The sequence below is a fragment of the Filicampus tigris genome, chromosome 21 (genome assembly GCF_054856515.1).
Source record: "Filicampus tigris isolate MCC_2025a chromosome 21, RoL_Ftig_1.0, whole genome shotgun sequence".
NCBI classification, from domain to species: Eukaryota; Metazoa; Chordata; class Actinopteri; order Syngnathiformes; family Syngnathidae; genus Filicampus; species Filicampus tigris.
The window spans coordinates 9,802,399-9,820,385 of NC_141237.1; the positions used below are offsets into that span (position 1 = coordinate 9,802,399).

A 17,987-nucleotide genomic window follows, 5' to 3' on the forward strand; every position below is an offset into this window, starting at 1 on the left:
GTGTTTAACTCATATTCCACAAACGCAAAATTAATCAGAATGCTGTGTTTCAACTTGTGGGACTGCTGGGAACATATTCTTGAAAAAAATATATTTGGCCTGACTTCCGCTTTAAGATTTAGTTTGAATTAGTTTTTTTTTTTAAAGCATTTGTCTTTATTTTTCGTAAATTATTATTTTTTTTAATTCTAGTTTATTTAGTTAGTTTTGGTTAACTATAATAACCTCGCAGCACAGTGAGCAGAATAAGACCAGAGCCAAACTTCAGTTTTATTTCAGCACTTTTAATAGTTACTCAGAGAGGCACAAATATAATTTACAGGGCTACGTCTCTAGGTGTGCTCCCACAAAGTGACTTCCTGTCCCGGCCGGTGAGGGCCACCGGCCGTCGTACAGGACGGCAGCAGAAACACAAGCAGCTTCTTCACCTCTCAGAACACACCGACACGCACGCACGCACACACACAAACACGCAATTCTGCCGCTTGCCTCACATAGCCGAGGCTTTTTTTTTTTTCCTTCCTTTTTTCCCTCCTTAGTGAAACTGCAATGTGTTTCCACATATTCATTTTTTTTTTGTGTGTCTTCAAGCCTCCGTGACACCTTTGAGGTAGATAACACTCTCCAGTCACCTCCCAGTTCCCACTGAGTTGTGAAACACATCTCCACCACCCCGTTGGACTCATTTGCACCATCTTTTGTTCAAGGTGATATGATTACATTTGAGTGCCACTGAGCTCAGTAACAGAAATCAAAACAACAATAAACTTGAATAACATGATTCTTGCTTTTCATTCCTCCAAACTAGACAATGCTTATACCGTAACTTCTTTGCGAGGCTAAAAATGACAAAGACAGCCTGTAACATTGTCATGCAGCTTTTCAAACCATGTACCTTGGTTGCTTTAAAAGTGTGTTGCTGTGGGAAAGTTGCATTTATGGTGGGTTGAAAAAAAAAAAAAAAAAGAAATGTATCTGTCTTCATTTACGCATACTTCCTCTTACTCTTTTGATAAAAATCAACAGACACGCAAAGTAACAGAAGTTCATTTCACGTAAGAAAAAACTACGGCGAGAACCATACGACAACGACTCAACAAAACAAAACACAATAAGATGTGATAATGACCACTGGACTCGCAAGCTGAACATTTTCCAACAAAGAACTGGAGGAAATTACAACTTTTATCACTTAAAAAAAAAATACTGCTAATTAAAAGAAACTGTGGAGGGATAAATGGCGTGGGCAAATTTCTTTTGTTGAAACAGTAACAGCTTCTGAGTAACAGTTATCAAAGAAATTGTTGATTTTTATGATTGATAATCATATTTTTTTGGGGGTGGGGGGGGGCAACATTAAGACTTCCACAGTTTCTTTTTCAAATTATTTTGGCACTTTCTCCTCTTATCTATTGATCTAAATAATTCAGTCTGATGCTCAAAGCTTTAATCCTTTTCACCTAGTAAAATAGTATTTAAAAAAAAAAAAAAAGTATTTGTAAAATGAGCGGGAAATAGCGTTGCTTTGACGTTACCTAGCCGCAACGCAAACTTGTCAGGGTTAGTGCAAAAGTCTCTCAGTGTAAGATGCCATTTGTGCTTTTTGTGTACTTCTTAAATGCAGAAGGCCGATGATGTCATCCGATACAGGAATAGATGCTGAATGCATCAAGTAAATAACCTTTCGGCCTTTCTAAGCTGATGTAGCTGAGTATGTTTGCGCGTGTAATAAATAGCTTCCAAAAGCCAGCAAGGGGGTGGGGTCACCAATCACAGAGCTGCAGCACAAAAACTACCCATGATGCTTCACTCCGCCGAGGACACAAAATTCTCTTGCGCCGCTCAGAGTAAATAAACGAGACTAAACGAGGCTCGACGTGTGAGCGTTGACAACATGACGACAACGAGGGAAAGGTGAACAAACAGAATGACCTCGTCACGAGTTGAATGAAAAATATAAAGTGTCTATGCTCTATTTTTCTTGCAGCGCGGCCTCGCGTAGGCGCCGCCCCGCTGGCTCGCTCGCGAGCCCGCAACACCTCCTCCTCCTTTCCCCAAGCACCTGCTGACTAACCATCAATCACTAGTGATTCCGCCATCCCATCTTAATAAGAACCCAATTAAGCGTCCTCCCTTTCAAAATAAATGCCTGGTGATTGATATCCAAGGCGACGGCCCATGATATGCAAAACGGGGTGGGAGTTTGTTTTTTGTTTTTTTTTTGCCCCGCCCCCTCCTCTAAGAGTAAATGGTTATAACTTCCCGCCCACCGCCTCGGACAAGCAGGACTCTGTTCAGGCCCTCGAGCAAAACCTCGAGGAATTCCATATCTGAGTGGAAGGAAGTGAAGGAGTGTTAAAGAACACGAGAAGTCAAACAAAAATGGTAATGTTCCAATTTTTGATATTTGAGAAGGAAACTGCCATCAAAGAGGCGAGTAATAGCAAATGTGTCGCTTTGGCGCCATCTGGTGGTATTTATAGGAAATTCCAAACATCATCTACCCAAAGAGGTTTGTAAGTGCCGATAGATGCCACCAGATGGTGCCAAAGCAACATTTCTATATTTGGCAGGGCGTTGGCATGAAAACAGCAAGTAGGTGAGTTTTTCAGAGCCCACCCTAGCGCAGCCCTGCTAAAATTCAACGTGACTTACAAATAATGTTTTTAGGCGGACGAAAAGGTACAAATAAAGGATACAGTTCTCGTCCCCTCCTCGGTTCTTGGGCGGTCCGGGCATGTTGAGCAGAACCAGGTGGGCTCCCTGCGACTTGTTGACCACCACCTCGTTCAGTTTGATGGCCGTGTGCATGCGGCGGACGTTGGTCTGGTTCCTGGTTTAACAAGCAAGTCAGTACATTTTTTGTATACAGTACAGCACTTTTCTCAGAGTTAAAATGCAGTCATACATTTATAAGAAGACACACAAAAGGTTGGGACGTGAAAGCGAATCACCAAGTTCAGTTGTGGCCATTTGTTTGAGCTGCAAGTTTAATTTTGTGTTTCACTAACTTCTATAGTGCTGTCATGAGCGTTTAGAAATTTGGGAATTCCTTAAAACTTTGCTGAGTTCTAAAAGGGGGTCAACATTGCAAATGTTGACTTCATTCGATTACATTTAAAATACGGAAAATAAATAGATCGGTGTATTCTTTAATCATCTGTCAAATCAGCAGAGTTAATCAAGAAAATGGTTGCCCACAACCTTTGGCCTCAACTGTGTTAGTGAAGCTTGGCTTCAAACAAACAAGCACGTAAACAAAACGATTTGAAATGTGACGTCAACACATGTCTTAGGCTGAATAATGCACACACATGAAAATTCTGCTTTCCGTATATGTCACCACATTTCATTGTCAGAAGTAATTGTATAGTTGAGGGATTGGCATGATGTATCAAATGATTCATTTCGTATTATTCATCTATTGAGAACAATACGTTCATTCCGTGTCGTCACGACATCTTGAAGCGTCGTTCAACCGAGGCCCAAAAATGTACACACTTGGCCACTTACAACTGCTTTATAAAAATTAATGAGGATCAGCGATAAATTCAGCATTATGCAACACAGTTTAACGCAGTTACACCTAAAATAATAAACATCTTGTTACTCATGTTTGAGTTTTTTTTTCCCTGAGAGTTCATTCCAATGCCCATCTCAACTATATTTTTACATTTGGAGGTGGAAAGCACAATTTTGCTCACAGTCATATTATGCGCAAGTTACAGGTCAAAGTACGCTCATGCGCATGCACACGATACAAATACACATGCAAATGTTGTACACACACATGCAGTCTAGGGCCAATAGAGTGCAACTTACAAGCTCCCCCACTCTCTGGAAGGAGAAAAATGGGACAGAAGACAGACAGCCTTTAGATGCATCTAAAAATCAGCGCCACTACTAGCCGCGCAAGCTTCCGACATGTCCCACATGGCTCGCCTTGATGCACGAAGCTGAGCTCGCCTGGGACCAAGCGAGCTGTGGAAAAAAGGTGTCTCTCTTCTAGGGAGTGAAGACTTAATAATGATAGACAAGGAGTTAGTCCACATTGGTGGGCTGAGGGGGCTAGCCGTAAAAGTATGCATGTACGCACGCTCACTGAATGCTCATGCCATGCAAACTTGGCCCGTTTCACTGTCATCATCATCTTTTTTTACTATCGTCATGACCGCACGAGCTGCTTTGGCAGCAGCAATGCCAGTCAACGATTGTATAGTGCTTTTGATTTGATTGTGTATTTAGCAAAGTGGGCAAAAAAACGTTTTTTTTTTTTTGGGCATCATCTGTTTGATGGAAGCGGATTCCAGACAGTAAAAAAAAACCCAAAAAAACACACAAAAAAACCCCATTTTTTTGTTACTTGGAAGCCCATTCCCGCCAGTTAAAATCTTTTTTTTTTTTTTTTTTAATTGCAAAATCCCATATCCGTCAGCGGATTGTCTTCCCTCCTCAGTACAGAAGACTGTTTTTTTTTGTTTTTTTTTCTCAGAAGCCTACAGCTCCATAGGAGGCCCGTTTTCGCCAGTGGAAAAAAAAAAGGGGGGTTTACATTGAGGAGGCGGTTAGAAGAAGGTGAGACAAAGCACTCTCTCCAGGGTCCAAAGGCTAAGTTTGATATTGTGAGTTTTTTCCAAACCAACTGAAACTTCCCAGTTTGTGAATCCCCTCTTAAAGTAGTCTTCAATGATAATCTGCAAAGCTTTGCCTCGCCTTCTTCTAACTGCGGCTCAATGTAAACCCTTTTTTTTTTTTTTCTTTTTTTTTGGAACAGGCTTCTGATATTAACAAAAAAAACGATATTTTTTTGACCGGCAGAAACCTAAACGGGCTTCTGCAATAAAAAAAAATCAACTGGCGGAAACAGGCTAGGCTACTGACATTAAGAAAAAAAAAAGTGACATCATAACTGAATGTGTCTAACATGGGCGCAAACCTTCCATTTAACATCTGCTCTATTTTAGTGCTCACCGGCTAACGGCAACTTACGGCTTCATGTTGAAGAGGTCTCGCATGGCCACGTTGGAGTTGCACTCGCGGTTGCGGTTACGCTCCGTGAAAAGCTTGTCCTTGGTCCAGGTCATGTGAACCCGATCGGGGACAGTTTCGGACTTGTCGTTCATGGAGGCGCGGGAGGCCGTGTTTCTGTCGTGGATCAGTTGGGCCTGCCGGAGACAGACATGGCTTCAAGACACGCGCAGGGGCTTGGCAGACGGGAAGTCCGGCAGTAAAGAATAGAGGATACGTGCGTTGTGTAGCAGCACAAAGAGAGAAAGAAAATGAATGTGATGATGAAAAGCCGAAAGAGCGCCGGGAAGATCGGATGATTGTCAGCAATTCGGAGAGGGATGGTAACCAAAGGAGCAAACACAAAATGGGAAAATGTATTGAAGGAAAAACAAAACAGAGGAGGAATACAATACAAAAGAACACACGACGATGTTACTTCCTTATATTCACAACACTGTCCTGACAACCGTATTGCATCATACTGACTGTGATTAAGTCATATACAAGGCAGGTGTGGGCTAAAATAGGGCGGTGACTATGTACAATACAATGGACAGTATTGCCTTGTCAAGTGGAGCAGTTACGTAATATTTTGATTTATATAATGGAGCGTAAAATAACCTCGGATGGTGTAAGCTCCATTTGAAAGGAAAAACATTGGGGTCACTTTTGATAACAATGCTGTCCATTCTTTGTCAGGGGTATTTTGGGAAGATTCGAATGCAGCTTGGGTATAATGTGGGCTCGGGCGGCATTCTTGGGGTGTGACAGGTTGGTATTCACAAAGCACCACGTAGCTCTTGTGTTGAGCTTAGAACACGCTAAGAAAAGCTGAGCAGTCAGCATGGGCGATCGCAGCAAAACAATTAACCGGTTCAAAATTTTTGTCGAGCAATTCACTTTTAAACTGTGCCGTTATGATTTATTTCATAGATTTTGGCGGCAAGTATGTAAACACAGCCTGTGTTCACATTGAATGATTTGCTTCTCGGGTCTGAGCCATTGCAGGAAATGCAACATAGTGCGATCTGCATCGTATTTGGCAACTGCTCGATTAATTGTTCACACTGGCATTTTTAAATCTGAACTAAATATGGATGAAGCCCAATCCAACTGAACCGTAAATTATTAGTAGGGTCCAATATTGAGCAACACCATTTGGCTCATGTCGAGTTTTCAACTCCTGTGACCAACCCCCGAAAGTTGAATGTGATTCCACCTTTACTGATCTTTATTTTCAGAGGTTCGTTATGTCTATGTGCTGCAGGCTCTAGCTCACAGCAGTTTTCGTATTTCAGCTGAATTGAAAAAGGAATCTTCTTGGATATGATAAGAGTGTATAGGAATTGAGTGATACTGTCCATATTTTTTTCTTTTGCTATTTCAATGCCAGCTGTAAAGAATTTGAAATGTTAAAAATGCCAACCAATCTGGCGTAACACTTTGATGCCAAGTAAGAGCTGCACTGTAGCCAAAGATTACACTTTGTGAAGACGGACGGGCCACTAAACGTAAGGGACGGTGGGCTTGACAAAAATCCACTACCTCATCCTCCTGCGTGTCCTCCGTTGGAGAGGACTGCCGGCTGAGGCTTGCGCCCTCGGCAGCACCTTGGTTCTTCCTCCGGATTGAGTTACGTGATTCATCAGTGATACTCTGAATCTGAGTAGTGCGGCATAGCCCCCGAAAGGTGATTGCAGATAAAAAGGAAACGGGACCAACTGTCAATGGGTGCTACGGATTTTCATGTTGGGTATAAAGGTGACACCTTGGTTTGATTTTTAATTGATAGTGGAGCTCATTTGTACGATAATAAGAGGTGATGTTGCTGGATGTGTGATACTTATCAACAGGTAGCAAAAAAAAAAAAAACGTCATATAATCAAAGATCACTACTCAGTCTGTTAGAAAACTGGAAGGGAGTAAAAAAATAAAAAATAAATAAAAGAAAGTGGGCGGTACCTCTCGCTCCCTCTCCGTCTTGGATAGCTGCATCTGTTTTAACATCTGAGACCTCTGCTCCATGACTAAAGTCTTCTCATAGGTGAAAGCTGAGATGTCATTATCATGCTGCACAAAAAAGAGCAAAACAACATCACAAGTTTCCTCTGTTCAGTTCAATCGCTGATTTTTTTTTATTTTTTTTTTTTAAAGACTGCAACCTTGCTTCATGTTGTAATCAACCACATTTGAAGAACCGCCGTGTTGCGTCATAATTTCATGGAAAATCCTTTCGACAAGTCTTACCATTTCCACCACTTCCACCTCTGCGTTCAGCCGCAGGTGATAAAGGAACGTCTGCAGATCTTTTTTCATTTGTATGCTGTTGTCGTCCATCTGAGCCACAGTGAAAATGCGCATCTTGCACTTTCTCCACACCTGAAGCACAATTTATTTTTGGTATTTTGTATCTTCTACTTTCCGAGCCGACAAAATATCGGAATACTGTAGTAAGACATTGCCACAAAGAATCGACTAGGTTGCGTAATTTGACCTTCGGTGGAGGAGCACGCGCCGGAGGGACCAAATTCAAAGCGTGCCCCGTGCCACGTTAGAACCGACCTTGTGCTGTCGCAGCAGGAAAGGCAGCAGCATCAACAGGCCCCCGTCGTGAACCACCCACCACACATCGATGGTTCCCTCGCCGAGGCGCTCTTGGTTGGTGGGGAAGCTGTCCACGTTCTTAGCTACGAGCAAGGCCTGGTGGGCGGACGTGGTCTCGCGCACCGTCTCTGCACAGGCAAAGGAGGAAAGTAAACGGATGATATTCCGTTATTTTGCCGATCCGTTTTTGCTCTGCGCATGGAGTTCGGTACCTATGAAATTCCTCCATGACTGTGGGTCGTTGGACTGCTTCCAGGTTCCCGGCCAGGCCATTAGGACTGTGTTATGCTTCATGCCTCCTAACCCGGCTGACTGGATTAGATGCGAGACCCCATCTCTGAGGTTGGAAGAAACGACAACATGGCAGAAACCCTTGGTCCGCTCTGCTGTCATGGAAGACTTTATGTTCTGGAGCCGGTTACAGTTAGAAAAAAAAAAAAAAAAAAAGGTGTTAAACGCATGAAAAGATTATCGTCTTTCGCTGTGGTATTCTGTAATACCTGCTCTGCCTTCTTTGCTTCGGCCTCTTTGGTGAGAAAAGTCCCCTCCAATACATTTCCCACTATGGTTAAGCCTTTCCCGGCCTTTAGCTGAGAGGTGAACGACAGCAGGCGTGGATGCTTGACCGCTTGGTCTGAGTCCAGGTTCAGCAGCACCAAACACTGAGGCCTGGATTTTAAAAAATAATAAAAAAGAAAAAGAAAAAAAGAAGAAATTTTTTCGGCACTTCTTCTTGACTTGTATGTTTCTTTAGTTTGGATCATTTCAATACCCACCAGTCACACAGTTTCATACAATTAGAAAAAGAATATACAGTCGATACCCCAAGAATTTATTTGGAGTTAATTAACTGCACAAAGCCAAGCACAATCAACAACTACAACCTGAAAACAGGTACATTTTCATCAAAGTTTAGAATTTGCTCTGGATCCCAGGGAATAGGTAGGACCACCGATTTCAGCCTTCACGCCAGTACAGGCCTGTATGAAGGTTTATCAAATCAGTCTGTCAAATTTGATATTGAAGAATGAGATTAGTCTAACTCACTCCTGGTCGATTCTTGCCTCGATTTTGTTTACCTAGCACGGAATCAGATGCCACAGTGTTACGTTCAGAGTAGGTTGTACCTCCAGTTTTTGGTGTGTGGGGGAGCCTCCTCTAGACGAATGAGGGCGAAGCGGGCCGCATTTAGCGAAAGGCCGCGGATGCCGTCGCCCCATTCCTTCTCTGCCCTGGTAAAGGACACAAATAATGAAATACAGCAGATGTTTAACCTCACATCTGTGTAAACGGCGCAAGAAGTCTTACCACAGTTTTTTTTTTTTTTTTTTTTTGCAAATTAAAATTGGATTAAATTCCAAGTCATTCTCACCCTCTGTATTCAATGTATTTGTAGATGCAGCCAGCGATGACCATGGCGATGATGGCATAATACCAGGACGAAATGAACATGAGAGCCAGGCACAAGCTCATTCCCAGAAAGGACAGAGCCCTGCGGAAGAAAAAAAAAACAATTAACAACTCTCAGCCACTAATTACGAAATCCATCTATTTATAGAACACTGTCATGCTTTTGCCTCATTAGCGGAGAAACAAATAAACCCATATCGGAATGGACAGCTGAAAGGCTTAAAACTGGACTCGTGATGAAATTCTCAGGACAAGGGTGGCGAGTGGAATTTTCTGCAGGCTTTGTTGTGGAATTCATCAAAATGGGCATGAGTTTGTGTCGTTGGACTCCAAACAATTCTAAATGGAGTTCATAATAACTCAATAACTTTTCCATATAGGCGCTATATGCCTAACAGATCACTGACCAGTGGTAATATTTGAAGCGTGGTCTCCAGTTTGGTGTTCGTAGTAAAGTCTGCACTGCACAGGCCAGGTTGACAAACAGGTAGCACATAAGGAAAAACCTGTATGAAGAGAACAGGTTAAAAGATGATTTTTTTTTTCTCCATTTAACTCATTCACTGCCATCGACGGATTTATTTGTCTTTTCACAGTCCAGCCATTCAATCCCAGGACCTTATTTATATTTTCTTAAAAGAGGGTCTGAAAACGTCTGGCAGTGAATGAGTTAAGAACCTACTGCACCAAGGCTCAAGAAGAGGGAATTGAAAACTAGGTAAAGAGACACCCACATGGAGAGGATCGGCGCTACGGCATCCAAAGAGGCGATGAGTATTCCGATCTCACAGATCCCAGCGGTCAGTAGGAGAGCCCACGTAGGTTCTCCGTTGGCCTTTCCATGACCAAATACCTAAACGGCGCACGAGAACGTGTAAAAGGATCGTCTGCTTTGATTTCACACGGGTTGGTGTCTTACCTGTAAGAAAGGTACTATGCCGTCTCGTGCGATGGCTTGCAGCAGGCGCGGGGCACCGGTCAAACTCTGGAGTCCGGCGCCACAGCAAGAGAAGAAGGAGCCAATCACAATGACCCAAGGTGAAGGCCATGACAGCGTGCCGATAACAAGGTTGCCTTTGACGGAGTCGCCAAACCTACAAAACAAAAACAAAAAAAAAGGCATGTGGAGTATTCCAAAGCCAATTCGAGAAAGAATTCTCTCTTCACTCCATCTTTGTCATATGAGTCGTATGCTGTATTCACATTCGTTTTTGTCCAAAAAGACACCAAAAGCATACATCTGTGAGCTCCCGCAATGCACTTCTTTTTTTTTTTCAGAAATACATTTTGCAAATAGTATTGAGTTTTGTCTCACGACCTCATTTTGAACTGATAAGGAGCTCCGTATGTTTTAACACATTAGCACGTCTGCCTCACAGTCAAGAAGTTGGCCTCTGGGAGTCTTGCCCAAAGCAAGCTAGGATTGGCTCCAGCTGTGAAGAGTCAATCAATCAATGTATTAACACAAAGTATACATACATTTGAAGCACCCTCGTAACTCTTTTGAAAAGCTCAAATACTTAAAGGTACTGGGATTGAATTCTCATGCACAAAAAGCGTAGCGTGCGCTGAACAAATGAAGAAATGTGAACTTGTAGGCCAAATAAATCACTGTAATCAGCAGATTTTGAAATGTGTGCAGAATATTGCAATCTTACTTGTCTCGAAGTAAAACACCCTCAATGCAGGCACCAAATAGCACGACACAGGTAAAATCTGACGCAAACTGTTCAGGAAAATAAGTTATGTCATATGCCAAACCAAACTTCACCTCATGAAGTCTCCCCATAATGTTTTTTTTTTTTTTGGGCCCATTCAAGCTTCATTTGTCCCACCACAAAAAAAAAAAGGCAACTGTTCCAGAGTCCTGTGGTATTTACATCCATTATACTTGGTGATATGATGCTTTACTGTGTTTCTAAGTGCTCACATGTCACTTTATGGCCAACAATAAAAAATACATTCAATATAGAAAATACAGTATCGTAGGATAGACAATAATAGTCAACTACTGGTACAAATCTCAAATTAATTGACTCACTTTTTTCACAGATGGTTAAAAACGATTTAAGTGTGGTCTATGGACTCAATGGAACGGTGTTCATTTTTAAACAGCGTAACTGATCATCCAGTCTCAGAAAAAATACAATAAAAGGATACATATGACAGAGGTGGTAAAGATAGCTAGAATGGTTCCAATCGGGATGGACTTTTGGGCATCCCGCAAATCACCCGATCGATTCGAACCAGCCATGATACCTGAAGGGTCACAAAAACAAAAAGGATGACATCTTAGTAAAAACACAAAGCCCAATGCCCAAGACAAAAAAAAAACAAAAACCTACAAGTGGTACGATGTGTGTGTTTGGTTGGTAGCAATCTCACCAGTGACAGAAGGGAAGTAGATCCCGACAAGCAGAGTAAAGAAGGAGGCAATATCGTTTACGACGTAAGGCAGGTAAATGTCCTGAGTGGGATCACTTCCTCCCTCAGATGCCAACTTCTTGTTTTCAACCAACATACCCAGCGGGCCATATTCCGACCACATATTTTCTGAAAAAGTCCGAGAAGATTTGCTCTAAAATGCTCTCAGTTCAAATGTAACATGACATTGAAACGTCGACGAACATTTTAACAAGCCACTCTAATCAATCAAGCCCATGCTGTGTTCAAACCTGAAATAACCCCGCTGGTAAGTCCAGGGATGCCTTGAATCTGGGTCACGTTGTTGTTGAGGAAATACTCGTTGCAGGAAGCATTGAGCTCGGGTCCCATACAGAACAGTTTCCACAGCTGGGTGCTTGCGGTCACATTATCGATTATGTCCATCTTAAGACACTTATCGAAGTTTTGGTTCTGCAGTGTACGGTTTCCCAACATGCAAACACTGCGAGAAAGAAAGAAGAGAGAGCAGGAGTACGTCACGCTACTCATGCGCTTGCTAACTTGATCGACTTTTCCATAACCTGATCTAGAAATCTGTAAAATGCATATCCACCGATGTATACTGGACTCACGGGAAATCGGGTGGCTCGAAGATGGTCTTGATGACTCCGGCGTAGATGGCCAGGATGGAGAGAATGACGCAGGCCAGGAAGACAAGGGCGAGTTTGTTGACGTATTTGACTCCCACAAAGACAACCACGGACATCAGCGTAAGGCAGCACGTGCCGTAGACGCGCATGTTATTCAGGAGGGCGTCACCCTCGTCCTCCTTCCTTTCTGCCACAAAGATGGCCGCCTTAGGCACAATGTAGGTCTGAGCGGGAAGTCGAGACATATTGCAAATGAGCATTGAGGTCCAAAATTGTTGATTGCCCAGGACGCATGGCGTGCTTCCTCACCAATAGAATCTCAATAGTACCCAGGATGTACATGGAGCCTGCAAAAGTCGTACCCAGGTAGAAACAGAGACCTACGGCTCCGCCAAACTCGGGGCCAAGTGATCTGGAAATCATATAGTAGGAACCTCCCGCTGTGGAAAAAAAGTTCACGTTGGAGCCGGCAAATATTTGAAACGATTGCTTATCATGAGGCATCATACCTGGCACAACACCATTTGTAGCAATTGCACTCATGGATATGGCGGTCAGCATGGTCTGGAAGGAGAACGCAGGAACAAAACCTCAAATTTTGTCTTATTTGATGTCTGGTCTTGACTGAATTGAGGTATTTGCGACACAGGTAAAAACGTTCACCATCGAAAACAACATTAAGCTGTCATGCTTGGATCGTTATATAATACGTAGAGTTGGAGTCCTTGGGTGGGTTAAGACATCGTTTAGTCCGTTAAAATACATCTCGGAGGCTTATGCGCTAAATCTCCTGGATTGGTAATGGATACAAGCTTTTCCGTGAAATCAGCCATTGTGTAGCTGTAATTTTCATCACACAGTCACCCCTTCTTAGTGAGAGGAAGGACAGGGCTCCAGCTAACAGAGACATGGAGGTTACATTCGCTTAATAACAGAACAAGAGGGAGGTGAACACGTGAAGGTGAGAAAATGAAAAACAAACAGTGGCGAAAGAGAGAGGGGGAGCGTGGCCAACAGGGGAAAAGCCGAGACTATCCATGACCAAGATAAACCTCCGGCTCTTCGTCGACCATCCGGTTTAAAACGGCAGACGAGCTGGAGTAAAGCCAATTAGCTGTTGATTTGACCGTTCACTTCCTTGGAAATCCAAAGCAGCTATACGACTTGACTCGCACTCTTTCAGGAATACCCGATTTAAGATACCACCAAGAAAAGTAGTAAGGAAGTTAGTGTATTTACGTTACTTTAACATGAATCATAAATACGTTCAAGGAATCATGTCTCATTTAAGGTTAATGCAGTAAATCGTTTCTAAACTTTTGCCACTTGCTTTAGAAGATTGGGACTTTATCTTTTTTTCAGTTTCCAATCGGAAAAACATCTAAACTGTCATTACTTTGCCAGTTGTTGCAAAATGTGAATGCAAAGGTCAAAGGAAGCATTCCTTCGGGGAAGGAGGTAAAAAAGCGTTCGGCTGAGATTGTACCCACGGTTCCTGCATGTAATATTCCAGATTAATCTGAGGTAATCCATTGTCTACCGCGGGAATATCAGTGTGCCAGAGTGCACATCGCAGTATTTCTGACACTTTGCAGATGGTTCGGGATTATGTGTTAAGCGCGGGGAGGGGAAAGGTTGCTCCTTCATTACGGCACGCAGACAGAGAGAAACACACACACATCAATTTATATAATCCTGCATGTGGCTGCTTTAAATCTCCTGATAAAAAAACAAATGTTGAGCGTGAGGCCATATTACGAGTTAGGTCTGTAGCCTTCTCAGTTGGCCCTTTAACACTGCCTCTAAAATATTTTTACTGTTCTGTAGAAAACCTTAACCTTACCATGTGATTTTAATTCTTTGTTACCTTGTCTAAACTTTTGAATGCTCATGGCCAACTGTTTGATGCCAAATGACACAATTTGCTCTTCTCCAACAAGGATCTTAACTCATTCACTGCCATTGACGAATTTATTTGTCTTTTCACAGTTCAGCCGTTCAATGCCAGGAATCTATTTGTATTTTTTTTTTCAAATCTTTTCAAAACGTTAGGGTAAAAGAGCGTCTGAAAATGTCTGGCTATTATTTAAGGACCAAAGTTCAAAAGAGGTGTTTGATCCATGAGAATCTCCAGATGTTCCCTTTTATGCTTTCCTTTTCAAAATGTGTTCAAAAAACAAAACCAAAAAAAAAAAAAAAAACATCAAAAGTATTGGTTCTTTCATGGATCAAACACCTCCTTTGCCTTCGGCTCCTTGTTCGAGAACATCAGATAAGGAATCAACAGGAATTTTTGGGCTTCTTTCTCTCTTACAGCTCAAATACACCAATAGTGCATCTGAAACACAAATGCTAAACATGTTTTCGTTTGGATACTCACACATGAGCAGCACAAGCCAACAATAGCCAGAGATTCTAAGATGCCGGCCGTGCCGACTATCCAGGTAAGGCGAAGAAAGAGGATGACTCCCAGAATGTTCTGGAGGCAGGGGAGATAGACGCCCATGAAGGTTCCCATTTGAGGGCTCTAAAGAGAGGGAAAATAAATCATAAATGCAATGTTGAAACCAAGTGTGAGAGCTGAATACTAATATTTACATTCGAAAAAGCTCGGTGTAAAAAAAAAAAAAAAAAAAAAAAAAAATGACTCAGACATAAACTCAAGACAGTCTTATGACCTAAAAGTGAGAACGTGCAAACCCCCAGATCAATAATACAGAGACAAGAAACAGATATGATCATTGTGTTATGTTCCGCAAATCTATAAAATAAACAATAATCACCTCGACCTAAAACGCATACATGTGCTTAGAACAGATTACGGCACTCTAAATGCGGCACCTTGACAGCTTTCTTTTTTGCGCCCTCGTCGTCATCGGCCTCCTCGTGTTCCTGTGCTCCCTGCGTGAGATTTGTGTAGTTGGCAAGTTTATTGAGAAGTGATGACACCATGGGGTTGCTGTCCATCTCCTCCTGCAATTAGAAAAGGAGGATTTCACATGCTAAATAGTCACAGAAGAAAAGACTTAACCGTTTTCACTTCTCATGTTTGGAGTGAGAGAAATATGATTACAAATGTTCGCGAAAGTATCTTCAGCGGTAATGTAAGATTGTTGGCATCAAATCAAATAAATGGGAAATTATCAAATGAAAAAAAGTCAACAAGAATCCTTGCACAGATGTTCTGAACCATTTTCGCCACTAAAATCCTAATCATGACGTTTAACTTAATCAAGTTAAGATACATTGAAAACAACTGACACATGTCCGATTTCAAAAAGACACAAGGATCTAAATTTCGCTGGATTAGATATGGATGAATAATCCTTTATTTAAACTGTATCTAGTATCTGAAAATGAAAATAAAGAGAACAATTTCATCTATTTATCAATTAAAATGAAATAAGATATGTGGTATGATTTGAATGAAATTTAAATACAGAATTCGAATGAAAGTCTCATTCGAAAAGACCATAATGGAATTGTGTTTTTTTAATTGGAAGGAATTTTATGGCAATATAAATATATAGACACTCCTAAATCGGCATCATCCTTAAAATGATCGAGGTAAATGTCTAAAAAAGCAGGCCCAGACAGGAAGTCGCTCACAAACAATGAAACCGATAAAACACAATCGTTGGTGGATGTTACAAAAAAAAAAAAAAAAAAATCGAAACCTTTTAGTAAACAGCAGCATGACCTGATCAAGCTTATGTAGTGTGGGTTATGCCTTCTAATTAAGTCAATACAAGGTCCAGTGATCACCGAGCAGCAAGGTTAGCCAAATGGCACAGCAAAGTACTTGGCGGAGCATCAGCTGGATAAACAAAATAAGGTCATTAATATTTATATTGCTTGACTGACCATCTACGTGACTATGCAACGCAGATCTTATTCTGGAGAACTAACATAGAACAAGTTCAACTTTCTTACTATTTGCTTACGCCAGGCAAAGCTACAGTATTATGTATGACCCCCCCCCCCCCCCCAAAAAAAAAAATGTGCTTACCTCAAAAAGTGCCATGTTGGTGCCATCGTAACTGTTGCTCTTGTCGTTGTCCGTGTTGTTGATGAAGGGACTGTTTTCCTTTGGGACGCCGTCACCTGTGGAAACATAAAACAGTTTTGTCTTTAGGGGCTCCATCTGGTGTGTGGCAAAGAGCAAAAAGGTGTCCCTGCTAAATAAGGCAAAATTGCGGTAGCAGGATAAATGCTTATTGCAAGTGGTAAAAGATGGTACCCGTATAGCCGGACAGTATTTACTCTTACAATCATTAAAAGGCAAAAAAGCTATACGCCTACATCTATACAGGACAGAGAGGACCACAGAGTGATCTTCGTTAACTTACTCTAATAGTTCCAAGAATGCCCCACATTGCCATCGTTCACCATAATTACCTTTATAAGGCCAAATAGATGTACAACATGTAAAAATTGTGAAATGCATCACTCATAATTCAACAGACAAATTTAGTGTTAGACCTCGACCCCCCGCGACCTCTTTTCAAAATCCATCTTCGTTTGTTCAGCACTAAGATGAATAGCAGTCAATGGGGGAAAAAAAATGAAATGAGTAATGTGGATGTAACCACAAAGAGGGAATACAAAGTACAACATTATTGCAGAGGATGATGGGAACAAATAAAACAGCACTCATGATCAATTAGGCACATAAAATGTTACCCATTTTATAATTTATGAACCACTAACATCTGAAAGCTCCAAAACCGCAGGATAAAAGTATTGTGGCTTGTCAATACGCATTTGATCAAATTCCAGTCTCATCGACGTCAAGCGCAAGTTATTTACGCTATAAATCTAATGTATGAATATGGAATGATTGTGAAATCACCTTTCATTCAACAAAGGGAATTCAATTTGGGGGGGGGTGATTCAGACATCAGCTACTTCTCTACCATGTGCCGTTTTCGACAGATGAGCCATCTACAGAAGTCTGGCTGCAGTGGAGTGCAGGGATTTGATGGGTATCTTTTACTGTTTGATGCAGATGCACGGGGAATAAGAGGCTTGGACCACGGCTTAGTCTGGTTTAATCACAGGGAAAGTCACGATGTCCTTGTACTCTGCAGCCCTTTGCAGCGGTGGTCAATGACGTTAGATTGAACAATACAATAGTTCAGAATCAATAAAAGCTCAATAATAGCTCTCATATGATTTAGTATGCTTTTTAAATTCAAGTAGCACATATTTGTGACACACAATAGTGGTAACATTATATTCAATGAAAGTCTTATTTCTCCTTAGCCCACCAAAAACTATCTACATGGTTCCACCCCCCTGTCAATAACTATGACAGTGACCTTGCGTTGCACTTGTAACTGTAATAGGAGCTAAGCGCAAGGGCCAGCATCAACAAATGCTGACAGCGGAGGCCAAATACCAGAGTTAATGCGATACGACATTATAACACAACGGGAAGATTAACAACAGTGCCCAGTAAATAAACGAGCTATGGACCATATTATGAATAATGTAGTCACATCCTTCGAGTACGTTGTTTGAAAGAGCTATAGGGCTGGACTAAAAGAGGGAGGCAACCCAAACATTTTTTTTTTCCAGAATATGTTCTATACAGGCCCACTAGTTGAAATACGGCATTCTGATTAATATTGCATTTGTGGAATACAAGTTAAGAAGCAAAATGCACCCGCTTCTGGGGGCGGCCATTTTGTCACTTCTGTCGACTGAAGATGACATTGAAGTTGCTCAGGGATCAGATAACGACCAATCACGGCTTACCTGTTTTCTGAAGCTGAGCCGTGATTGGTCGTTATCTGAGCCCTGAGTAACTTCGATGTCATCTTCAGTCGACAGAAGTGACAAAATGGCCGCGCCCTGAGCTAGCTAACAACGGGTGGATTCCTCATATTGCACGATGGCAATATTAAGCATATTAAGCATATACCA

The 17,987-nt window shown here is 41.8% G+C and overlaps 1 protein-coding gene across 7 annotated transcripts in view; it reads right to left on the reverse strand.

Annotated features, from left to right (window-relative positions):
- Positions 1 to 263: 263 nt before the first annotated feature.
- slc12a7b (solute carrier family 12 member 7b) overlaps positions 264 to 17,987 on the reverse strand; it is a 34,070-nt gene continuing 16,346 nt past the window's right edge. For 3 of the 7 annotated variants that reach the window (XM_086020459.1, XM_086020461.1, XM_086020464.1), the window contains exons 2-26: positions 16,069 to 16,163; positions 14,901 to 15,032; positions 14,440 to 14,586; positions 12,569 to 12,623; positions 12,369 to 12,499; positions 12,042 to 12,283; positions 11,700 to 11,911; positions 11,410 to 11,577; positions 11,185 to 11,283; positions 10,683 to 10,740; positions 9,944 to 10,118; positions 9,759 to 9,877; positions 9,432 to 9,530; positions 8,987 to 9,106; positions 8,742 to 8,846; positions 8,115 to 8,283; positions 7,827 to 8,022; positions 7,573 to 7,742; positions 7,258 to 7,389; positions 6,973 to 7,080; positions 6,556 to 6,672; positions 4,990 to 5,165; positions 3,823 to 3,837; positions 2,700 to 2,833; positions 264 to 2,330 (exon numbers count right to left, since the gene is read on the reverse strand). In XM_086020459.1, the coding sequence (XP_085876585.1) occupies positions 2,239 to 2,330; positions 2,700 to 2,833; positions 3,823 to 3,837; positions 4,990 to 5,165; positions 6,556 to 6,672; positions 6,973 to 7,080; positions 7,258 to 7,389; positions 7,573 to 7,742; positions 7,827 to 8,022; positions 8,115 to 8,283; positions 8,742 to 8,846; positions 8,987 to 9,106; positions 9,432 to 9,530; positions 9,759 to 9,877; positions 9,944 to 10,118; positions 10,683 to 10,740; positions 11,185 to 11,283; positions 11,410 to 11,577; positions 11,700 to 11,911; positions 12,042 to 12,283; positions 12,369 to 12,499; positions 12,569 to 12,623; positions 14,440 to 14,586; positions 14,901 to 15,032; positions 16,069 to 16,163 (3,266 nt within the window). In that variant the 3' untranslated portion in view covers positions 264 to 2,238. The remainder of the gene's footprint in view (positions 2,331 to 2,699; positions 2,834 to 3,822; positions 3,838 to 4,989; positions 5,166 to 6,555; positions 6,673 to 6,972; positions 7,081 to 7,257; positions 7,390 to 7,572; positions 7,743 to 7,826; positions 8,023 to 8,114; positions 8,284 to 8,741; positions 8,847 to 8,986; positions 9,107 to 9,431; positions 9,531 to 9,758; positions 9,878 to 9,943; positions 10,119 to 10,682; positions 10,741 to 11,184; positions 11,284 to 11,409; positions 11,578 to 11,699; positions 11,912 to 12,041; positions 12,284 to 12,368; positions 12,500 to 12,568; positions 12,624 to 14,439; positions 14,587 to 14,900; positions 15,033 to 16,068; positions 16,164 to 17,987) is intronic. The other 4 variants (XM_086020462.1, XM_086020465.1, XM_086020460.1 and 1 more) reach the window with 3 other exon arrangements.